Below are 19812 nucleotides of genomic sequence, written 5' to 3'. Positions count from 1 at the left end.
TCCTCCAGTCGAAGGCCAGGAAAAGACCACCAAAGACTGGTTCCTGGAAAGGTTCATGAGGTGAAAATGCAGCAAAAGATTCATCTATCTGCGCCCTCCACACCAGGGAGGAAGCTCATAAAACGTGTTCTTTGCCCAGTCTCAATGCTCCATCTTGTGAGTCTTTGATGGTTGCAGCATTCTGTATCTCGGCTCTGATACCTTCTACCTCTGGACTCTCAAGCAGGGTTGCAGTTCTGACACACGTTGACACGGGCAGATTCTTGGTTCAATTTCGTCCTTCGAATGTTTTTTGGCAACACCGTTAGCTATACCCAACAAAACGTTTATTACAATGAACAATCAGTTTTCCTTTAAAGTCTGTTTTACCACGGCGATGGAGTTGATTAATAATTATATTATACACACAATAGGTGTTAATCTCTTTATGCTAAACCCATCAGTGTAAGATTGACAGTTGGCGAATGTGCTTAGAAATGATGATAAGGCGTGGAACCCAGCAGAACTAATGCAGTGGGTTAAAACTACAATATTAACAATGAAGAAAGATCATTGGGAATGTGCACTTGAAAGAGTTAATTCTTCATCATCCTGTGCACGTCTATCTCTTATTCAGTTTAAAGTCCTTCACAGGGTACATTATAGTAAAGCCAGACTGGCTGAAATATACCCAGGAGCAGACGCAAGCTGTAGCAGGTGTTCATTTTCTCCTGCTAATCTCACACATAGTTTTTGGTCCTGTCCCTCCCTTGAATAATATTGGTCTGGAGTGTTTAAAACCCTGTCTGATGCATTGGACATACCCATCGAACCAAACCCAATTACTGCAATTTTTGGTATACCTTTAGATCTAGACACAGTTACAAAAACCCAGTCTGATGTTATTGCTTTTACTTCACTGCTTGCACGGCGCAGGATTCTCTTAGGATGGAAATCTTCCACACCTCCTTCCCTAGGCCGATGGTTGGAGGATATCATGCTCTTTCTTAAATTAGAAAAGATAAAATTCACCCTAAGAGGATCAATGAAAAAGTTTAATTTGAGATGGCAACCTATTATCACTCACTTTGATAATATGAAAGAACTGGAGGCTAACCCCACATAGCTTAAATTCAGATTTCAATAGTCTTTTCTTGTAGTATACTGTAGGTGTCCTTATTGTGCTTTATTAGCCCCCCCCCCCATATTGTTTTGTTGATGTTTATTATTATTTATTATTGTTGTTGTTGTTGTTTATTTAGATATATGATTTGTGTTATTATATGATTTATGTTATTCTTTGTCTATTATGTGTTGTTTTGGTTTTCAATAGTGTTGTCAAGGTTCTATGTTTAAAAAAAAAAAAGAAAAAAAAAAGTGGAAACTTTCTACTATAATTGTGAGATGTCTTCTCCAATGAAACAATGAAGAAGAAGAAGCACAAAATGGAAATAAGATTTAGTCTAAGAATTGATTCCTCTTCCCAAAATGGTGTTTGTTAACAGCCTGTAATTTATGCGTAAATGACTCATGGTAGTAATATCTACTACGCTCATTCTGCAATGCATGCGACTGCACATTTAGGATCGAAGCTGCCATCCCAGCGTTATGTTGAGTAATTTGCAAATGAAAATTATATGGGGCTCCAACTGTAACCCTGTGTTGAATCTTTAATATGAAAAGAGAGATACATAACGGGAATTTGTTCTTCATGAAACACTGTATAGAGCTGTAAATGCTTGAATATCATTACATTCACCTTGTAGTTGCAACTGTGAAGTAGTTTTAACAAATGACACGTTTAGACGTCGTCTTTGTGATTGACTGTCACCATCCACGTGTCTCTCAGACCTTCTGCACGTTTTCTCTCTCTCTGTGTGTGTACAGGTTAGGTGTCGCGGTCCGTCCGCTGTGACAGAACAAGCCCTCCATGTTTGGCATTTTCAGATAAACAGGTAGACTTTGTAATAAACCATGTGACACAGGTCTGGAGATAAAGAAACACAGAAACAAGAGGAAACTAGCTGTCATAATCAAAGCAAGATCTTCAAGTAAACGTAACAGGAACTATGACTGTGTGTCTTGTAATACTTTCTCATGATCAAAGAACACGCTTTGCTGATTTATGTCAGAATGTTACAAGAAATATGAGATGAAAATGACATTTTCCCAGCTGTACCTTGAACCTTTGTCTCTCACAGTGTGTCTTAAAGTTATTATCATATTTTTTAAATTCAACACACCACAGTAACACTGGACCAAAAAAACACTCATAGTTGTTACATTTACTAGATGCGTAACCATCATCTCTTTTATATTACGAAAACGATTTCAGTTTCAAGTGATTACGTTCTTCTATGCTAAAGCTTAAATGTGCAATTCTCGGACAAAGTGAACGCAAATCATTTTTCAAACATGAACTGTATTAGTTTCCCTTGTCATTGCCCCTCTCTTTATGAAAACCTGAGTCTGCGATGCAGTTTGTGTGGCTTTCAGATCCAGTGGTTGCTTATATGTCAGTGTGCTTACTGTCAGTTTAGGTTTAACAACTTTTCCACCCGTCGGGCCAGGAATAATCTCTTCTTTACGCAAGCCCCGAAGGGATGCTGAACTTCAGCAGCCTTTGAGGGGCATAAGCAGGAGGCACTCTGAACTCTCTGTGTCGCAGAAAGCAAGGCACCCCTCGCTCGACAGCAGCAACTGAGCAGGAGATTGGGTTTGAGGGGGTTGAACGAATCAGTGTGGGGAACATATGGCTGTCCTGTACAAAGGACCATTCTGTTCTAGCTGCCAGGTAAGACGGGGTCAGAGACGTGCCTTTGGATCTCCTGCATTTCTGTGGAGTTCTCGAGGTGCTCAGGGAGGGAGGGGAAGCGCTGGCTTCCACATAACAGTCCAGGAGGTTCTTGAGCATTGGAGCACAACACTTGAGGAGGGGTGAGGTCCACCACAGGCAGATGTGGAGGGTCAGCTACTGGTGACATGGACATAGTGTCATCTGATGCCACTGTGAGATGGATACCGCTGGATAGGGAGTCTTTGGATTTGTGTCCGAAGTCGGAGTCTGGACTCTAGAAAGACAAAGAAGCACCAATTCAGATAGCATTAGGTATATGTGGCATTATTCCATGACGGCTATATTGTGCAATCAACATTCATTTTATATGTTAAAGAAAAAAAAATTAAAACTACACATATTCTTGGAAAATTGAAAGATGTTAGAGCATCTTCTTCATCTGTATATTTTTCCACGTTTTGCTGAATTAACTTGCTGCAATAGCTTGATATTAAAATGTGATTTGGTATAAACTCTGTCCCGGCACCTGTAGCAGCGAGACAGTGCTGTCGATCTGCACTGGCTGGACTGGAGGGACAGTGTGGATTGTGGGTGCTCCTGTTCTGTACAGTGTGCTGGGGTGAGGCGGATGAGATGGGTGAGGGCTGGGAGACACAGCGCTGTAGGCCGGAGGAACCGGGGCCATCTGCCTCTGGAGGAGCTGCAGGACCACATTGATGTCTGCAGTCATACGGGTCTCCAGCCTGGGCACGATAAAAAGACAAATTAAAACTCATCCCTCTGATCAATGAACACACAGTTTGGATCTATTCTGACTGATTCTCCACAGAGCAGTCCCTCCTTTCTCCTGCTTATGAATGACGGTCCGCTTGGCCTCTCTTTGAGCATCTCTTTATCTCATAATTTATAAAAAAAAAATCAAACAGAAATCATAAAAGGAAAAACATGAGACCGACTTTAGAGATTTTCCCATATGTTCAGTTTCACCATTGAAACGTCCTTTTCTTAGTGTTTCCCTCTTCCTCTGTCTCCTCCATGAAACCACTCAGCTGGGAGTTTATTCAAGTCACAGATGGACAAGGACGAAGCGTCAGAATCACTCAAAAATAAAGACTGCTTTACATGTACTGAAGATCACATTTCTTACCTCAAAACAAGCAAAAGTGAGGGGGTATAGCTCAGTGGTAGAGCATTTGACTGCAGATCAAGAGGTCCCTGGTTCAACTCCTGGTGCCCCCTCATTGTTTTTTATTCTCGCCCTGAAACACAGAGTAAATACGACTTACCGGTTCAGCTGAGACTGCAGCAGCTCCAGTCTGGACTCCAGCTCCCTGGGCCGGTCCTCAACACAAACAGGAGGCTGAAAAGCGGCCCTGACTGAGGACGGCCGTCTCTGGTTCTCTGAGAGTTGGCTGCCCCGGCGATCTGGCCAGTATCCATACAAGCCTGACATGCTGATAGGGGCTGCTGCTGTGCAGAGGAAATGTGGAAAATACACGGGTGTGTGTTCCAGTTGTGACCTTTTTAATTGGATTCACATTTCTGCTCACATTGCAAAAATTTTGATTTAGAAGGTATGTGAAAAAGTAATGCAATACTATCTGTGAGCCAAAACCTCTTTTACCCTTCATTTCCCTCCCTGCACTGTTAAACTTTCAGTCACTGCCAGATTTTCTCATGTTAAAAGCTGCAATAATGCTAAACTAAATATCTTGTTTAATTTTCAGATTAAGATTGATTCTTTTTTCTCTGTGCATTAAATTGTGCATGAAATGAACATGTCTTTAATCTGCTTAAAAATAGGTGGAATAGTGAAATAAAACTGAATTCGGTACCTCTTAAAAGCTTCAAGACTCTCTTGGCAAAAATGGAGACATGGTGAAGGGATTGTAGGTGATCCTTACCTGAGTACGGAGGGCCTCCAATGTCTAAGGACTGTCCCATTCCCGCTGAAGGCCCGCTGTGAGGCAGTAGGCTGACCACTGCAGGCGGATAGTCTCTGGTGTCAGCCGCATGGGGATAAAGTTCCTCCTTTCTGTGTTGCATGGGCTTTATGTCCTCATCACTAGAGTGCGAACTGATACTATCACTGCCACAGAGGTCTTCCCAATGAGATCCTTCCACTTTGCCATGGTGGTGGTTCGCCATCGGACAGGACTGATCTGGGTAAGAGTCTTCCCGATCCATCCCATCTGCTCAGACAAAGTCACATAGACAGACAGTATAAGACAACTTGGATGTACAGAAACATACAAAAGCTTTCTAAAACAGCAGATCAGGTCAGTGGTTTTTTGTTTCATTTGAGTCTGCTCAGAAAAGCCAAGCCTGACCTGCATGAAAAACATTTTGGAGAAAGTCATCCATTCGCTCATTATGTTCCGGTTGGACTATTGGAACTCCTTTCATTATGGTTTAGATCAGTTGTCTCTTCATCACCTACAGCTTGCTCAGAACGCAGCTGCTCATATGTTATCTGGGAGGAGACGACATGATCATACAACCCCTGTGCTTGCAGCTCTTCACTGGCTTCCCGTTAGTTTTAGGATCCAGTTTGAGATTCTGTTACTTTAAAGTTTTAAATGGTATGGCTCCATCATATTTGTCAGAGCTGCTACACCAACATGTTCCAGTGACAGCTCTGAGGTCTTCAACCCGGTTCCTTCTGGAGTTTCCATATTCCAGGCTCAAATCCAGGGGTGACAGAGCCTTTTTGGTTGTGAACAGCTGCCTCTTCGCATTCGAGCCGCTCAGACACTTTCAGGTTTTAAGTCCTTACCTAAGAGCCGCTTTTTTTACGCTGGCTTTTAAACACAGTTAAGCTTGATATTTATTTTATCTTTTACCTTTTAAATTTTTTTTATTGCGTTATTTGCATTTATTGTTTTCATTTTGTCATCGTACAGCACTTTGGGTAAGTGCGGCTGTTGCAAATGTGCTATATAGATAAACTCGACCTTGGCCTTGTCCTTTACTCACCCGGCCTGTTCCGGCGGCGCAGCGAGCTTCTCCGATGCCTCCTCAGACGGCAGCCAGATTCAGAGTCTCTGCTCGGGCTTGGAGGGTTTACTCTATCTGCCTGATGCATATTAGTTTCAGTAATTCAAAAACTCAAAATGCTTTTCTCAGACAAAGAAACCAGATTACTGTATGCAGGAGCAATAATGATTCCCAATCTGGTGGCACTTACATCTCTTAAGTTGAAGGTGATCTCCAGATTGTTCCAGAAAGCATCAGCAAAGTCAGGATACATGTCCAGAACTTCCAGCAGGTCGTCTCTCACGATCTTGTGAAGGTCGCAGTAGGTCAAAGCCCTGACATCAGAGCTGGATTTCCCTGGCCTCCCATAAAGGCTGATGGGCTCACCGAATATGTCATTCTTTCCTACACAAATCACAGCAAAAAGAAAGACAACCACATCAAATGAGGAGCAACATCCCACCAAAAAGGGCTTGAACAACTGTGCAAACCAAAGCTAACAATAAGGAAAACAGTTCACTGACAGAATGTTGATGGATGAATCTGATCCATGACAAAGGAAAAGCAAAGTGCTACAACAACACTGGTCTGCCACAGCTCAGAACAAATTAATGGTCCTCACAGCTGAAAAAGAAATGACCTTTGCAGCCTGGATGTGAGTGCTGGCCCTATTGATGATCAATGCCACTGTGGAATGAAAGTGGAGCTGTGCCCAAACACCCTCTGGCAACACAACACACAAAAGCGTGCATGTTATTATGGTGTAAAAGCCAGTTTCAGTTGTGGCCGTGGCTTTGAGGAGGAGATAGGATGAGTAAAGCGAAAACAAACAGAGACCAAAGAAGAGAAACACATAAGCAAACAATAACAACGATTTAGGCTCATAAAGAGCCTGGTTATAATAAGCTGATGACTTAAATGTGTAAATATCTGAATGCACTTCAGCTCACCTAAAATGGCCACCACCACGTCGTCCCTCAGGATCTCTATGGAACCTCTGGAAATGAAGTAGAGGGCAGTGAGAATGTCCCCACTGTGGACAAGTGTGTCACCCGGTGGAGCGTGGGTGGTCTTGAATCGCATGGCCAGAGCTCGTAGGCAGCCTTTGTTGGCACCTCGAAAAGCTCTGCAGTTCTGCAGCAAGGTGCGGTTCAAATGAAGGCAGATGTCCGCTTGCAGACACTCAGGGAAACCCTTTAAAACCTGCAGGAAAGTAGAAGGCATAAAGTAAATAATTCAAATAATGATCTATCTATCTGATCTTTCCTTTACTGTACTGTAGCTTTAAAACAGAGTAATCTAAAAGTGGATAATGCAAGGCGGATTTGAAAAAAGTATGTGAAAAAGAACCTGGGGGGTTGAGAGAAGGAGAGCAATGTGTCAGATTGATTCACACTGGGAATCAGCTCCAAGTGATTATCTATTCTTGCATTGAATTGGCAGGCTCTAATGCTTTTTCTCTGACTGCGTCACTCTCTAGTGCTGTGAGCAGCCTCAGTCCATACAGCGATATGATGCACATCATCACCAGAAAATGGGTCATCAACTCGAGCAACATCAGTCGAAACAGCATCCAAATGAAAAGGGGGCACCCAGAGTCGAACTGGGGACCTCTTGATCTGCAGTCAAATGCTCTGCCACTGAGCTATACCCCCACAAAAACATTAGCTTGTAACATCTTTTTTTCCCCCATCACAAGTATAACATTCCTTGTAGTATCTCTGACATGGTTAGAGTGAAAGTTCCCTGCTGGAAAATGGAGTCATTGCTGCATGAAAGAACATGAAAAACTAAACATGCAGATCAAAGAGAAGCTCGAGGGTAATGCAGCAAACACCACAAGGAAAGCAGTTTGAAAATACTTATATTATATATATATATGTATATATATATATATATATATATATATATATATATATATATATATATATATAAATATATATATATCTTATATGGTTTATTCAGTCTTTATGATGTTTAATATGGTGCAACACTATAGGGGTAACTAATTAATCTAGTCCAACAGCTTATTATAGGACACTTACACTGCATGTTCGTGCCTTGCCGTAAGAGATAAGCTTTTCCACCCCCATAAGAAGGAAACACAACCATACGATGTCAGTAGAGAGGGGGCACCCAGATTTGAACTGAGGACCTCTTGATCTGCAGTCAAATGCTCTGCCACTGAGCTATACCCCCTACTGTCAATACAGACATTTTCATCCAACAAATATCTACGAGGCAAAGTTTGTTTGAGGACTGAAATGGCATTTTCAGAAGATCTTTAAAATGAAGCAAAGTTTTAAAAATTCAACTGTCAGTCAGATGTTTTGAGGATGAGTTTACAGTACAAAAGTGTGTATGTTGATAATGGATCCAAACATTAGTAGATTTTTGCACTGGCAGGCTGTTTGAATGTACAAACATTGTGTTGAACATTTTATAACCCAGTGTCCTCTCATAGGAGAGAGAGGAAACAGATTTAGACTACAGACCTTTTGATCTGCAGTCAGATGCTCTACCACTGAGCTAAGCTCCCATTAGCAACATGTTTTAAGATCAAAATTATAACTCATCACATAACATCGTTGCCAACATTGTTTTCCAAAAAATACATTCAAAACATAAAGAGCTTGTTTATGGGCTAAAGTCAGATTTTGTATGTGTGTGTGTGTGTGTGTGTGTGAGACTGTTTAAAGGACTTACAGCATTCATATCAATGCCATTTGTGTAGGACCAGGCATGTTGGAAGTACTCCTCCAGCCTTTGCCTCAGACCTCCTGGGATCTGGTGGAAACGGATGAACTCTTTGACCCGCAGCATCTGAGTGTGGTAGCGGGCCGTGCCTGAGTACAGTCTCTGAATGATGGCAGACACGTTCCCAAAGATACTGGCATACATCAGAGCTGAAAGGGACAAAGGACAGAAACACTTAAGGCTCTGACGCCAAATGATTAAGGTGGCTACCATTGACCACAATGTCATGAATTTGGCTCCAATCAAGGGCATTTGTCTCTTTACCGTCAACTATCGAAGAAAACTAAAATTACTCAATGAAACACGTAGATTCCAAAGGTGGATGTCGACTCCTGTTTTAAAGCCGTATGTTGTGTTTTCCTTTAGTGTGTTTGTCGTACAATAGGTCACTACCATTCTACTCACAGCCAATGAGCATGACACAGATGGAGAAGATCTTCTCTGGGTTGGTGTTTGGTGAGACGTTACCAAAGCCCACACTGGTCAGGCTGCTGAAGGTGAAGTACAAGGCTGTAACATACTTGTCCTTGGTGGAGGGCCCTGAGGCTATGTCAGTGTCATTGTAGTGTTTACCAATCTGGTCAGCCAGGTTGTCCAGCCAACCAATCTTCATGCCACCAATACGTGCAGAGCTAGTGCGCTCCACATTGCCGATGGCATACCAGATACAAGCCAACCAGTGGGCGATGAGGGCAAATGTGCACATGAGGAGGAAGAGGACAGCAGCGCCGTATTCTGAGTACCGATCCAACTTCCTGGCCACTCGCACCAACCTCAACAGTCTGGCTGTCTTCAACAATCCAATCAACGTAGTTTGAGTCTGAGGCTCTGTCTGCTAAAAGAATAGAATTAATGTTGCAAGTAAAGCATAAAGCCTGTGTATAAAAATGGTTGTCATGCTTTTGCAAATACAAGAGGTGAAAGATATTAATAGAACTGATTTTATCATGTCTTTCAGGGCATTTAAAGCGGGAGAAGTATTTTCTGAAATGGCTCCTTTGCAAGTTCAGGACCGATTTTATGATTTTAAATTCTGGTACCTGTATTCGTTTATCTAGGGACATTTCAGTGTCATGAATGATTCAATGGAGAACTTGATTTCCAAGCACTTAGCTTGACTGTAACTTAGAGGGATTTCTATATTTTCTAATGTCGTAAAATGAAAAACAATTTTTTTTCATACACTGATGGAGATAGTGGAAAACAAGAATTTTCAAGAGTGAGGGTAATATTACATATATAAGCTCCATAATAATGCCCAACATCTGATACCTGATTCTTAGATATTGGTGCATAATAGGTGTCGCTAACAGCAGACATGCCAAATACATGAGTTAGCTTAGCGTAACCACTGATATCCACTGTGTGGGGTTCTTTCTCACCTCCTGTGACCCAGAACGGAATATGAGGAGATCAAATGGGATCGCAGCGACTATGTCTATAAGGAACCAGCCCTTGAAGTAATGCTGCGCAATGCGTCCCGGGTGGCTGACCACTTCGTCGTTGTGATTGACGTAGGTGGTCCTGAAGTTGATGAGGATGTCCACGATGAACATGACGTCCACTACAAGGTCCACCACGTTAAGTGGGTTGCAGGTGTAGCCACAAGATCTCCTTTGCTCTTCTTCTACTTCATTGAGAAGGAATGCAGCAGAGTATGGTGTGAAGATGGCAGTGTAGATGACCAGCAGCAGGATGACCCAATCCCATACTGCTTTGAAGGGGCTGTAATGAAGGATGGTCCACTTGTGGATGCGTGGGGCCTGGAGCTTGTATTCTGGCAGCACGTCAGCGCCAAGGGACAACACCTAAGGAAGGCGAGGGACAGGACGGAGATGATATAAGAAATGCAAAACAATACAGTGGGATTCACAACCAAGGAATGTACTTTTATAGACTGATTTGAATCTAAGTTTTCTTATGAAGCTTAAATGCCAGATAAGATGGGGAGGGAAAAATCTGTCCATGAGAGTGCAAAGGGGCAAAATGCGTACACTTCATAAAACTCTAGAATAGCAAGCAATCAGCATCATGCAGAAGAACAATGACTTCAATAAAAAAAAGAAAGACGTGAGGAACATGTTCAGTATTTCCCCTGGATATAAAGAACTTCAAATAATCATTATAATCGAAGCCTCATTAACTAAACACAGCTTTTACTGCTGCACTGAATGTTGAAGGAGAACAAAATTTGCATCAGATTTTGATCTTTAGTTGAGATTTAATATTCATACATTGCAGTGTAATTTACACTCCACTATTGGTTTGTGTATACAGCAAAGACTATAAATAAACTATAAGCAACAATATAAACTAAACATTGTTGCTGTCGTTACTATTTTATATTATGTCAATGATCAATATAAAAATAACAGCTAAAAATTCACCAGAGCTGCATGAAAAATCTTAATTTTTGTTCATTTCTAAAATGATGGTATTGACCCGTTAAAATTTAAATTTAAATTAAAAGTTAAAATATATGTTAAGACGGGTCATCTAAATGTGTTTGATTGACAACAAAACTGGGCCTAAAATCAAGCTGATGCAGAAGTTCCATAAGGAAGACCTTTTCCCACTCATCGGTGTTTGGGCTTTACTTCCTGCTTCGCTTTGTTACTTCCGCCTTGTCACTTCCATTATCTGATGCTGTCAAGCTCACCTCATTCTTAAATTCTGTTGTCACAACTCTGGTTCAATGATCTTCTTGCTTGCTGCTTTTTAAGCCAATAAGTCTATTCCCATTTTTTAAAACTGTTCTGTCCCTCCAGACTCACATAACCCATCTATTTTCCTCTTCCTGATACCAACAAAATCAGAAGTATTGGCTCCCTCATATCTCTCCTCATCCACCACCACAGGGTCACAGTCATTGCATGTCCCTACCCCATTGAGATTATACATCACTGTTCAACTTTTGTACATCAATAAATTTTGTCATCTCTCCTTATCAAAAGGTGCTGGGCAGCTGAACTGACTGACCAGATGCCACAGCTCTGCAGTGCAACCAGCCTGGGTTCAAGTGGTAAAAAGGTTTGCACTTTCCTATAGAGGTGCTTCAAAGAGTAAATGCTCCAGTAAACAGCTAGTCAGATTTATAAACTATTAATGATAACTAAACACGTCACAGTAGAAACTCTTCAGCAACAAACAGAACAATCAATATGCAGGAAGCAGAAATATTACATATACCACACAACATCCTCAAAGTAAAGCCCAACAATTCTCACGACTACATATTGTCTCATGAGGCAACACTGACACTTGTCTTTCCTTTCTAAGCAAAAGTTATCAAATCTACAACAGGAACATTGAGTATTTCTGCTTATTTCTCATTTGGCACTCACTTAAATGTATAAAACAATGAGCCAAAGATAAGTCATACTCCCCAAAAAAAAGATTTTCAACTTTGACTGGACAAAATGTCATATCTAATGTCATGTTTAATAATAGCACCTGTGCTGTCACGTTGCTTCTCAGTGTGAGACAGTTTTAGAAGAGCAAAGGTTCAGCAACAGGACCAGTATGGCCTACTATTCCTCATCGTGCACTGTCCCCCCCCCCCTCTGAGTGATGTGTTAAGTGCCATTAAAAGATGATCAATACAAAACAGTAATTTTACAGGGTAATAGAGTAGTCAGCAATGAGTAAGAACCTACTGACCGGAACAACAATAAGAGCCTCCATGTCCAGGTTGTCATCCTGGTGTCGACCACAGCAGCAAACCCTCTGCAGGCCCACCGGCCTGATGTGCAGTGACCAGCTCCTCTCCTCCATCACTTTCTTGCAAATTTTTTTTCAGAATTTCCTCTGACTTTTAAAAAGAACCCCCACCACAATCCAGCTGTAAGGACCCAGTGCCACTATATCTCTGGTAACTGCCTTTTTAAAGAGCCGTCTGCTGCTTCACCTGTCTCTGTGCACCATGTGACCCACTTTTGTCTGAGCCATGTGACACCTCCTGCTAGTGTTGTGGTCAATTGTGGACCAGAGTAAGTGCTGGCATCGACTGGGCGCCATGTAGAGCAGTGATTTTGGTTAATTCATGTTAAGAGCAAGGTCAGAACTCTGTTTGGGCAAATCATCAGTGCAGATGTGAACAGGCTCCTTTGTGTGCTCCAGTGCACCATTTCTGACATCCATGTCAACCATCCAAAAATACGGAACACTTTTGCATCATGGCGCTTCCATCTCCTCAGAAATCCTTTGATGGTTGGAGCATCATTTATATTTTAGCTGGCATTTAGAAAAGGCACTGGACATGATGAGCCCGGCAGAGGACATCCACAAAAGAGTCCCACAAAAAGCAAAAGTAAAATCTTGTCTATTTGCCCTTTTTAGTTTTTTGAAAGAAAACTTCTCACCCTCCCAGTTAAAAAAAAAAAAGGGAGCAGAAATAATAAAGTAAATAGTTTCTCAAGGACAAAGTGCATGTAAAAAGTCACTAAACGTGTACCTTCCCATATTTGGTGGAAAAAAGAAACACAGGGGGAAAAGTTCCCTTACAAGGAATTAGCAGGAGTGTATTGAGTAATTACAAAGAGATGCTGGCTTATGCTCCAGCTCTTTGTATATCTGATGGGAAAACACGCAAAATTAACTTAGTTTGTCCAACATAACAACCGCCTGTACTCCCACAGTGGCCTAACAGATGTGAAGAGACAACAGAGTAATGACCATGTAAACACACGAGGAGAGGCTCACTCGCCAAACAAATCTCACATCACTGATGTTGTCAATCGCTGAGTCTCATAATGACAATCAATTTATTAAGTTTGCTATATACTAAACTGGAAATATTGTTGTAATGTGTAACATAAGGGAAATTTAAACACATAACATGATGTGAATTATGGTATATACTCATTGAAACTGCTACTTCTACAATGTAAAAGCAGCACAGCTTTAATACAAAATATCAAAGTTGTACTATTCACACAAAAATACTGACACGACCACAGATACAACCACAATGAGTAATGCTAAATCATCCAGTCATTTTGGTGAAGTGTAAATTCCATCTACATACATTTTCAGCAAACCCAAAATGCAACTATAGCCATAGTGCTTATCAATCAGACTTAATGACATCGACTCTTGCACTTGAAAGTAAAGCCAAAATGGGACCAATGATGATGTCAAAGTGAATAAACTGAAGGTTCTGTCACCGATCCTTGTGAAATCTATCCGAATTGGACCATATAGCAAGGGGAAATGACATCGGTTTCACCTAAATAAAGTGGTTGCTGCTCACCTGTGGAGCTGCAGTCAGTAATCAAGGAGCCCAAGAGGGAAGAGGAATAAAGAGAAGGAAAAGAAGAGCCATAAATGGGGAAAATGGCAGCAACCAACAGGCATATGAAGCTGAAGTAAAAAAACAGCAGGGAGCATGAAAAGTGCAGTAAAGGCTGAAGTACTTACAGGCTGAAGTTTCTGCTTGCTCATGATGATGCACACCATGGGATAAAAGCAGGAAAAAAGTAAGACTAAGAGTAAGAAAGTGAGGCATAAGGCAACCTCTACCAATCAGCCTATCTCTTCCTCCCTTGTGCTCCCTTGTTCTTCCTCCTTACCCGCAGCCCTGCCCTCAGCAAGGGATCCTCCTTCAAACATATAAAAATGGTATATGGGCTCTATGAAACTGCACACTCCTCCTCCACTGGTGGTTAAGAACCAGTTACTGCGCTAAAAATCAAAGTAGGCCTCGTCTGATGCCATAAAAGACGATTGGTGATCTGAACCATCAGCTTCTAGTTGGTTAACTTTCCTGCACACGTGCCATATTTTATGGTCAGCTGGGGAAATAATTATGTAAACATTTACACATGACTTTATATGTGTTGTGTTACAATAATAGTTAGATCAATAGTTAACTCATTGTATTCAAAGAACCCAGAAACAATTTAATATTCAGCCATAACAACTGAGAATCAAGCCATTGGCACATTTTAATAGTCTTCTAAACACCTGATGAAGATGTAATTAATCTCAACAACAGTTAGAATTACTGTAAATACGGAGATAATGTAAGCCTGCTACAGACTGTGAATAGGAACAAATCTATACGAACAAAACAAAATCCCACTCCGTTTGGCATTAATTTATCGACATTGTCCTGTTGGGAGTTTAATCAAAGCCAGGGGGCGCCATACAAGCACGCACATCTATTTTCCCCAAACACAGACACACTCAGCTGGTTACAGTGAGCTGGGGCCTTTTTATTTTATTTTATTAGAGTTATTTGCCTTTAACAAGTAGCAGCTGAGTTAATTACACTGTGTGCATTACGTAGACGAATCAATATGAACAAAGATCAATCACAACTTTCATTTCTCTTGCTTTAAAGTGACAAATCGAAATCCAATTAAAAAGGAGCGATAAAGAAACCTATCCTGTAAACCAGAACATAATCAACAGAATAAATCAATGCAGGTTTGTATCATTTGGTTACAAGAAAACACAATGATAACAGTCGGGCTTTAGAAAACTCGACTCGTCACTCGGCGCTGTTAGCTGTTTGTCACATGGCAGCAGCAATGCTGACTGTGACTTAAGCCAAACTGCAGCATTTTTGGAAAACTCATGACTTTCATACCCCTGCCAGCCAATTCAGCTGTTTAAACAGGAGAAAAACTCAAACTGGCACCAACATGAAGACGCTTTGGGGGTACTGCAATGTGATAATACTGTGATTTAGTGGGACAGATGCAGAGAGCGTACTTTCCCGCTGCCCTCCATTTCCATTAGTTACAGAGGCCAAGGTCATTGCAGAATCAAGCCACAAAAAGCCGCTCGATAGGCTCACAGCGGCTGTTCTTTTCTCTCGCTTTCATAACTACATCTCACCAGGACCCCTGTCCACTCCCACAGACAGCTTCACAGACGGTCTGTGAGCCCTACACACACCCACACGCTCGCCACATGCAACCTCACACTCGCAGCATGTCCTCCCCTCTCTGTACTGCCAACCTACCATAAATACTGACACCACATACAACTGGCACAAAGACTTTTATCTATGATCAAACAATAGTCACAGAAATGTTGGTAAAAATTACCCCTATTTTGGTAGTTTGTCCGAAATAACTTTTAACAACTGCTTTCATCAGTAGTCGGTGGATGGAAGTTTGCATTCTGGCATGTCTTACTGAAGAAAACTTCATAGTTCTGGTCCATTCATAGGAAGTGCAAACAACAAAGACAGTGACCGAGATGATAAAAAGACACAGTAACTTTAAGACCACCTTCCACTAACAATATAATTTGTCTTTTGCATCTTTTTTTTCAAAATGCATCCGCTTAGGGGAGACCCTTCTGTGCAAGTTTAATCTAAATGTAATGACGTGTACATATGATAGCTCACTGTGCCACAAATGTTTTGACAACCAAGTTTGAACTGAACGATTTGTACATCCCTAAATTATCAGTTAGCTCTGCAGAGAGAATAGACTGAAAATAATAATAATGAGGTCTTTCAACTAAAATCTTGTTCAGCAACATACACGACGAGAAATGAGTGTTATGAAACTTTCAAACACATTTTACACTAAAAGTTTGCCCAAAATATACACAGTATGTAAAAAATATATAGAATAATCTAGTTTTCACCAGCTATTCAAAGCTAACTGAAGACCTGAACCCAACTAAGATGCTTTGGAAACAACAGAAAGATTTAAAGATGAGGGCAAGATTCCTGATAATGTCATACAGAAAACAATTATTTCAAGTTATTGCTCTTTGAGGTGCTCTATAAGCTTTCGAATCATGGGTGTACTTAGTTTTTAACACACTGTTTCTACATTTGGGTTTTGGTAAACGAATACTGACACGGTGTAATATGTCATGTGTTGTTGTCCATCTGAGGTTGTATTCATTTTAAATCTGGTAAGTGCCTTGTTATTTTTTAATAAAAGCTGGATTTAAAGAATCCCTGCTGAAGAAGACCTTAATAAGACAGTGTGTGGTCTGTCAGCTAAACAGACCACAGACAGATAGCGATAATTACTGCCCTTTACTTTCCAGCTGAGACATAACGAAAAGTAAAACAAATCTCACTGACAAGCTGACAAATACTCGCTGTTGTGCTGACACAGAGGAAGGCTCACTTTTGATCCAAACCTGTTCCTGACGTCAGCAGAATCATGATAAGAAATTCAGTGTTCTGCCAGGCCCTTTCAGGAGAGCTTCTGTTTGTACAGTCAGTTTTTCCAGGGCCACGTTGCCTCAACATTGTGCATTAAGTCACAGCCAGCTGTCCATATCACAGTTGCTCCCCGTGGGAAGAAGTGAGATCTCACTGCCATCACAGCAGCAGCATTCAGTCACAAAGCAGCCACATACGGTAACTGCACCGGCACATAGAAGGAAAATTCAGAGCCTTGTACTGTTTGAGACTATAGAAGGAAAAATGCACATTTGAATCTAGAAAGTATTAAAAACATTCACAAATGACTGCAACTAAAGATAATTTCTTTTCTGCATATGTATCTAGAGCAGCAGGCTGTAACTGAGGTAAACAAAGAAGATTTGAATTATTCAGTGTCAGCTACTGTGTGTGTGTTTTTTTAATCTAAATTTAGTGGTGTTTGGATAGACCGCTTAAAAGTTGTGGCAGTTCATGTCAGATAAGCCTCACACCTACACAAATCTGGAACACAGTCAGTAGAAAAATATTTTAAAAACATACTGAGACATTTCCGAAGCTGCTGCTGATATATAATGAAGTAATTATGGGGAGGAGTGGGTAGCTTCTACTTTTAGATCGATCTTAAACCAAGACAGAAATACCAAATCCAGCTCATTCTCCAGATTTGAAGGCCTTCAATCACCCAAACAACTAAAATAAACTGCTTTATGTAAAATGCCCTTAAGTTTATGACAAATGACTTCATGGTTATGTTACTGTATCCACATTTCCACCCAAAGCGACTTAAGGTCGTTCTAACATTGTAACATCTGCTAAATAACAAAACTAGCCAAACAAAACAGTTAGCTGAAAAGAGTTTGAACTCTTTCATTGGAAAGACTATAAACTAGGGCTGGGCAACGATTAACATTTTTAATCTAATTAATCACATGATTTCCCTGATTAATCACGATTAATTGCATTTGTACGCAGAATCCAAAAATGAATCCAAAAGTAGTGTATAGCTTTTAGCATTTTGTTTTATTCTAAATGTACTGCCATATGAATGAAAGTGCCATAACATTTGTTGTGCAAACACACTTTTAACATCAGCATCTTTCTGTAGTTTTTATGTAGAAGCCTCGCTCCACTGTCTGTTTCCTTGAATGACTTGCTGCTATCAGTTGTGTGTTTTGCCTTTAAGTGATATTTTAGACTGGAACTACTACGCTGAGAAGACAATTCAACTTGGCAGTGTTTACAGATGACTTTGGTTCTGTCGACTCCGCCGTCTGGAAGAACTTTAAAATGAAAATGGCCGAGTAAAAGTTCCGTACCCTTCTCCATGTTTGGTGGATCCGCCGATTACTTTCTTTTCATGTTCCGCAGTAGACAGCAACAGACTTTTACAAAATAAAAGCCTGTGAGCAACAGACTTTTACAATAATAAAATAAATAACAAAACAGGGGTGGTCTGTGGCATAGTGGGTTGAGCAGGCGCCCCATGTACAGAGGCTTTAGTCCTCGCTGAACTGGCCCCGGTTCAAGTCCCACATCGGACAGCCCTGTGCTGTGTGTTGTTCCCCCTCTCTCTGCCCCCTGCTTCCTGTCTCTCTGAACTTTCCTATCCATTAAAGGCACAAAAGCCCCCCCCAAAAAATGATTTTTTAAACAAAAAAAATAAAACCTGCGTTAATGCGCGATAAAATATCAATCAGCATTAAGTAATTAACGAATTAACGCGATAATCACGAGTTAACTCGCCCAGCCCTAGTTAAAACACATAAACAGCGTTAATGTGATGCATTGAGAGAGCCGCCCCAATGCCCGACCAACATCTGACATTTTGGTCTGTGTGAAACAAAATATTTGCAGTTTAATGTGAAAAACAAAATGTGTCAGCACTTCAAAGCTATAATTCGTTTGTATTTTAACAAGTTCTGAAGCTTTTTCCATTTTTCTCCACTAACGTTTATTTAAAGATTACAGTCGGAGATACCTTTAGATGTTAGTATGTGATGAATGAACTGCAATTAGAAAGCACCTTGATCCAAAAGTTATTTGCCTCTCTTTACAGTATATGCCATTTACAGTAGCCTTACAAACAGCTGGTAACAGCAAGGAGTCAAGCAATGTGATCCAGGACACTTTGACAAGATGCTTATGAAATCTGGGGAAAATCAACAAACAAATTTAATAATCCTGCTGTGGGACAGGAACCATTATGAGGTATCAGTAATAATACTGGTTATTCAAATTGTGCATTTTTGAGCCAGTTTTCAGCAGATTTTTACTTGTTTTAAGATGTTTTTCCATTGTGGATCTTCCTCTGCTGTTAGTTTAGCGTCACACTGTGCATGGAGACGCTGGGGTGTGATGACAGGTGGCTGATGAGTTTTGTTCTGCTGCAGACACCAGAAGAAGTCACACCTCAGGTGAGATTATTCTTTCACACTATCACCCTGTAACTGCAGGTGTCTCTCAGTGTCTTCAGTTAGTAAGAAGCAAAAGGCATTTATAGGCAAACTTTTTGTGTGCAAAGACAGTGAACTGATGTGCCAGTGAGAAAACATCAAGAGCAATAATGCCTGACAACATGATATTATCAAACAGGATGGAAGGAGAGGAAAGGTGACATGCAATTCCCAACAATATAAATTTCACTTTAAGAAACATCCAAAAACTGGAAAGGCTGTAATGAAACTTTGCTCTAACACCGAAAAGCAGATGGCAGTTAAGGGAGCGCCATCAGTGCTTAAATCTTTGGACAAAACCAGATTTATGTCATGTTTATGGACAGCCCCTATTTATAAAAGGGGATGCTGTGCAAAATATAAACGTAGACTAATATTTCATTCACACCAGAACACAGAGAACATATCAAATGTTTAAAGTAAGACAGATACTATTTCAGGTGCAACGAAACATGAATAACGTGTACTCGATGGCAGGAATAATGTCTCCAAAAATTTGGGACGGGGGCAACAAAAGGCAGGAAAGGTAAGTGGTACAAAAAAAACACAGCTGAAGAAACATGATGCAACTAATGAGGTTAACTGGCAACAGGTCAGGGAATTAAAAGAGCACCTTAAACAAGCAGAGTCACTCAGGAGTAATGATAGGCAGATGTTCAGCAGTTTCTATTGTGGAACAAATGGAACGACACCTGCGATCCAGTTCA

The 19812-nt window shown here is 40.9% G+C and overlaps 1 protein-coding gene and 3 non-coding genes across 8 annotated transcripts in view; 1 reads left to right on the top strand and 3 right to left on the bottom strand.

Annotated features, from left to right (window-relative positions):
• Positions 1-1631: 1631 nt before the first annotated feature.
• The window catches only part of kcnh6a (potassium voltage-gated channel, subfamily H (eag-related), member 6a), a 29017-nt gene continuing 10836 nt past the window's right edge, over positions 1632-19812 (bottom strand). The window contains exons 7-17 of one of the 5 annotated variants that reach the window (XM_075454919.1): positions 18926-19036; positions 9892-10317; positions 8915-9344; positions 8459-8658; positions 6703-6955; positions 5964-6157; positions 5753-5852; positions 4681-4968; positions 4063-4246; positions 3303-3519; positions 1632-3050 (exon numbers count right to left, since the gene is read on the bottom strand). In XM_075454919.1, coding sequence (XP_075311034.1) covers positions 2763-3050; positions 3303-3519; positions 4063-4246; positions 4681-4968; positions 5753-5852; positions 5964-6157; positions 6703-6955; positions 8459-8658; positions 8915-9344; positions 9892-10317; positions 18926-19036 — 2691 coding nt within the window. In that variant the 3' untranslated portion in view covers positions 1632-2762. The remainder of the gene's footprint in view (positions 3051-3302; positions 3520-4062; positions 4247-4680; positions 4969-5752; positions 5853-5963; positions 6158-6702; positions 6956-8458; positions 8659-8914; positions 9345-9891; positions 10318-18925; positions 19037-19812) is intronic. The other 4 variants (XM_075454920.1, XM_075454921.1, XM_075454922.1 and 1 more) reach the window with 4 other exon arrangements.
• Positions 3944-4015, top strand: trnac-gca (transfer RNA cysteine (anticodon GCA)). The gene has a single exon. It is a non-coding gene; the product is annotated as a tRNA-Cys (tRNA).
• trnac-gca (transfer RNA cysteine (anticodon GCA)) lies at positions 7336-7407 on the bottom strand. Its single transcript has one exon. It is a non-coding gene; the product is annotated as a tRNA-Cys (tRNA).
• Positions 7880-7951, bottom strand: trnac-gca (transfer RNA cysteine (anticodon GCA)). Its single transcript has one exon. It is a non-coding gene; the product is annotated as a tRNA-Cys (tRNA).

This window comes from Odontesthes bonariensis, chromosome 21 (genome assembly GCF_027942865.1).
Source record: "Odontesthes bonariensis isolate fOdoBon6 chromosome 21, fOdoBon6.hap1, whole genome shotgun sequence".
Classification (NCBI taxonomy): domain Eukaryota; kingdom Metazoa; phylum Chordata; class Actinopteri; order Atheriniformes; family Atherinopsidae; genus Odontesthes; species Odontesthes bonariensis.
This window is presented reverse-complemented; position numbering and strand designations above follow the sequence as displayed.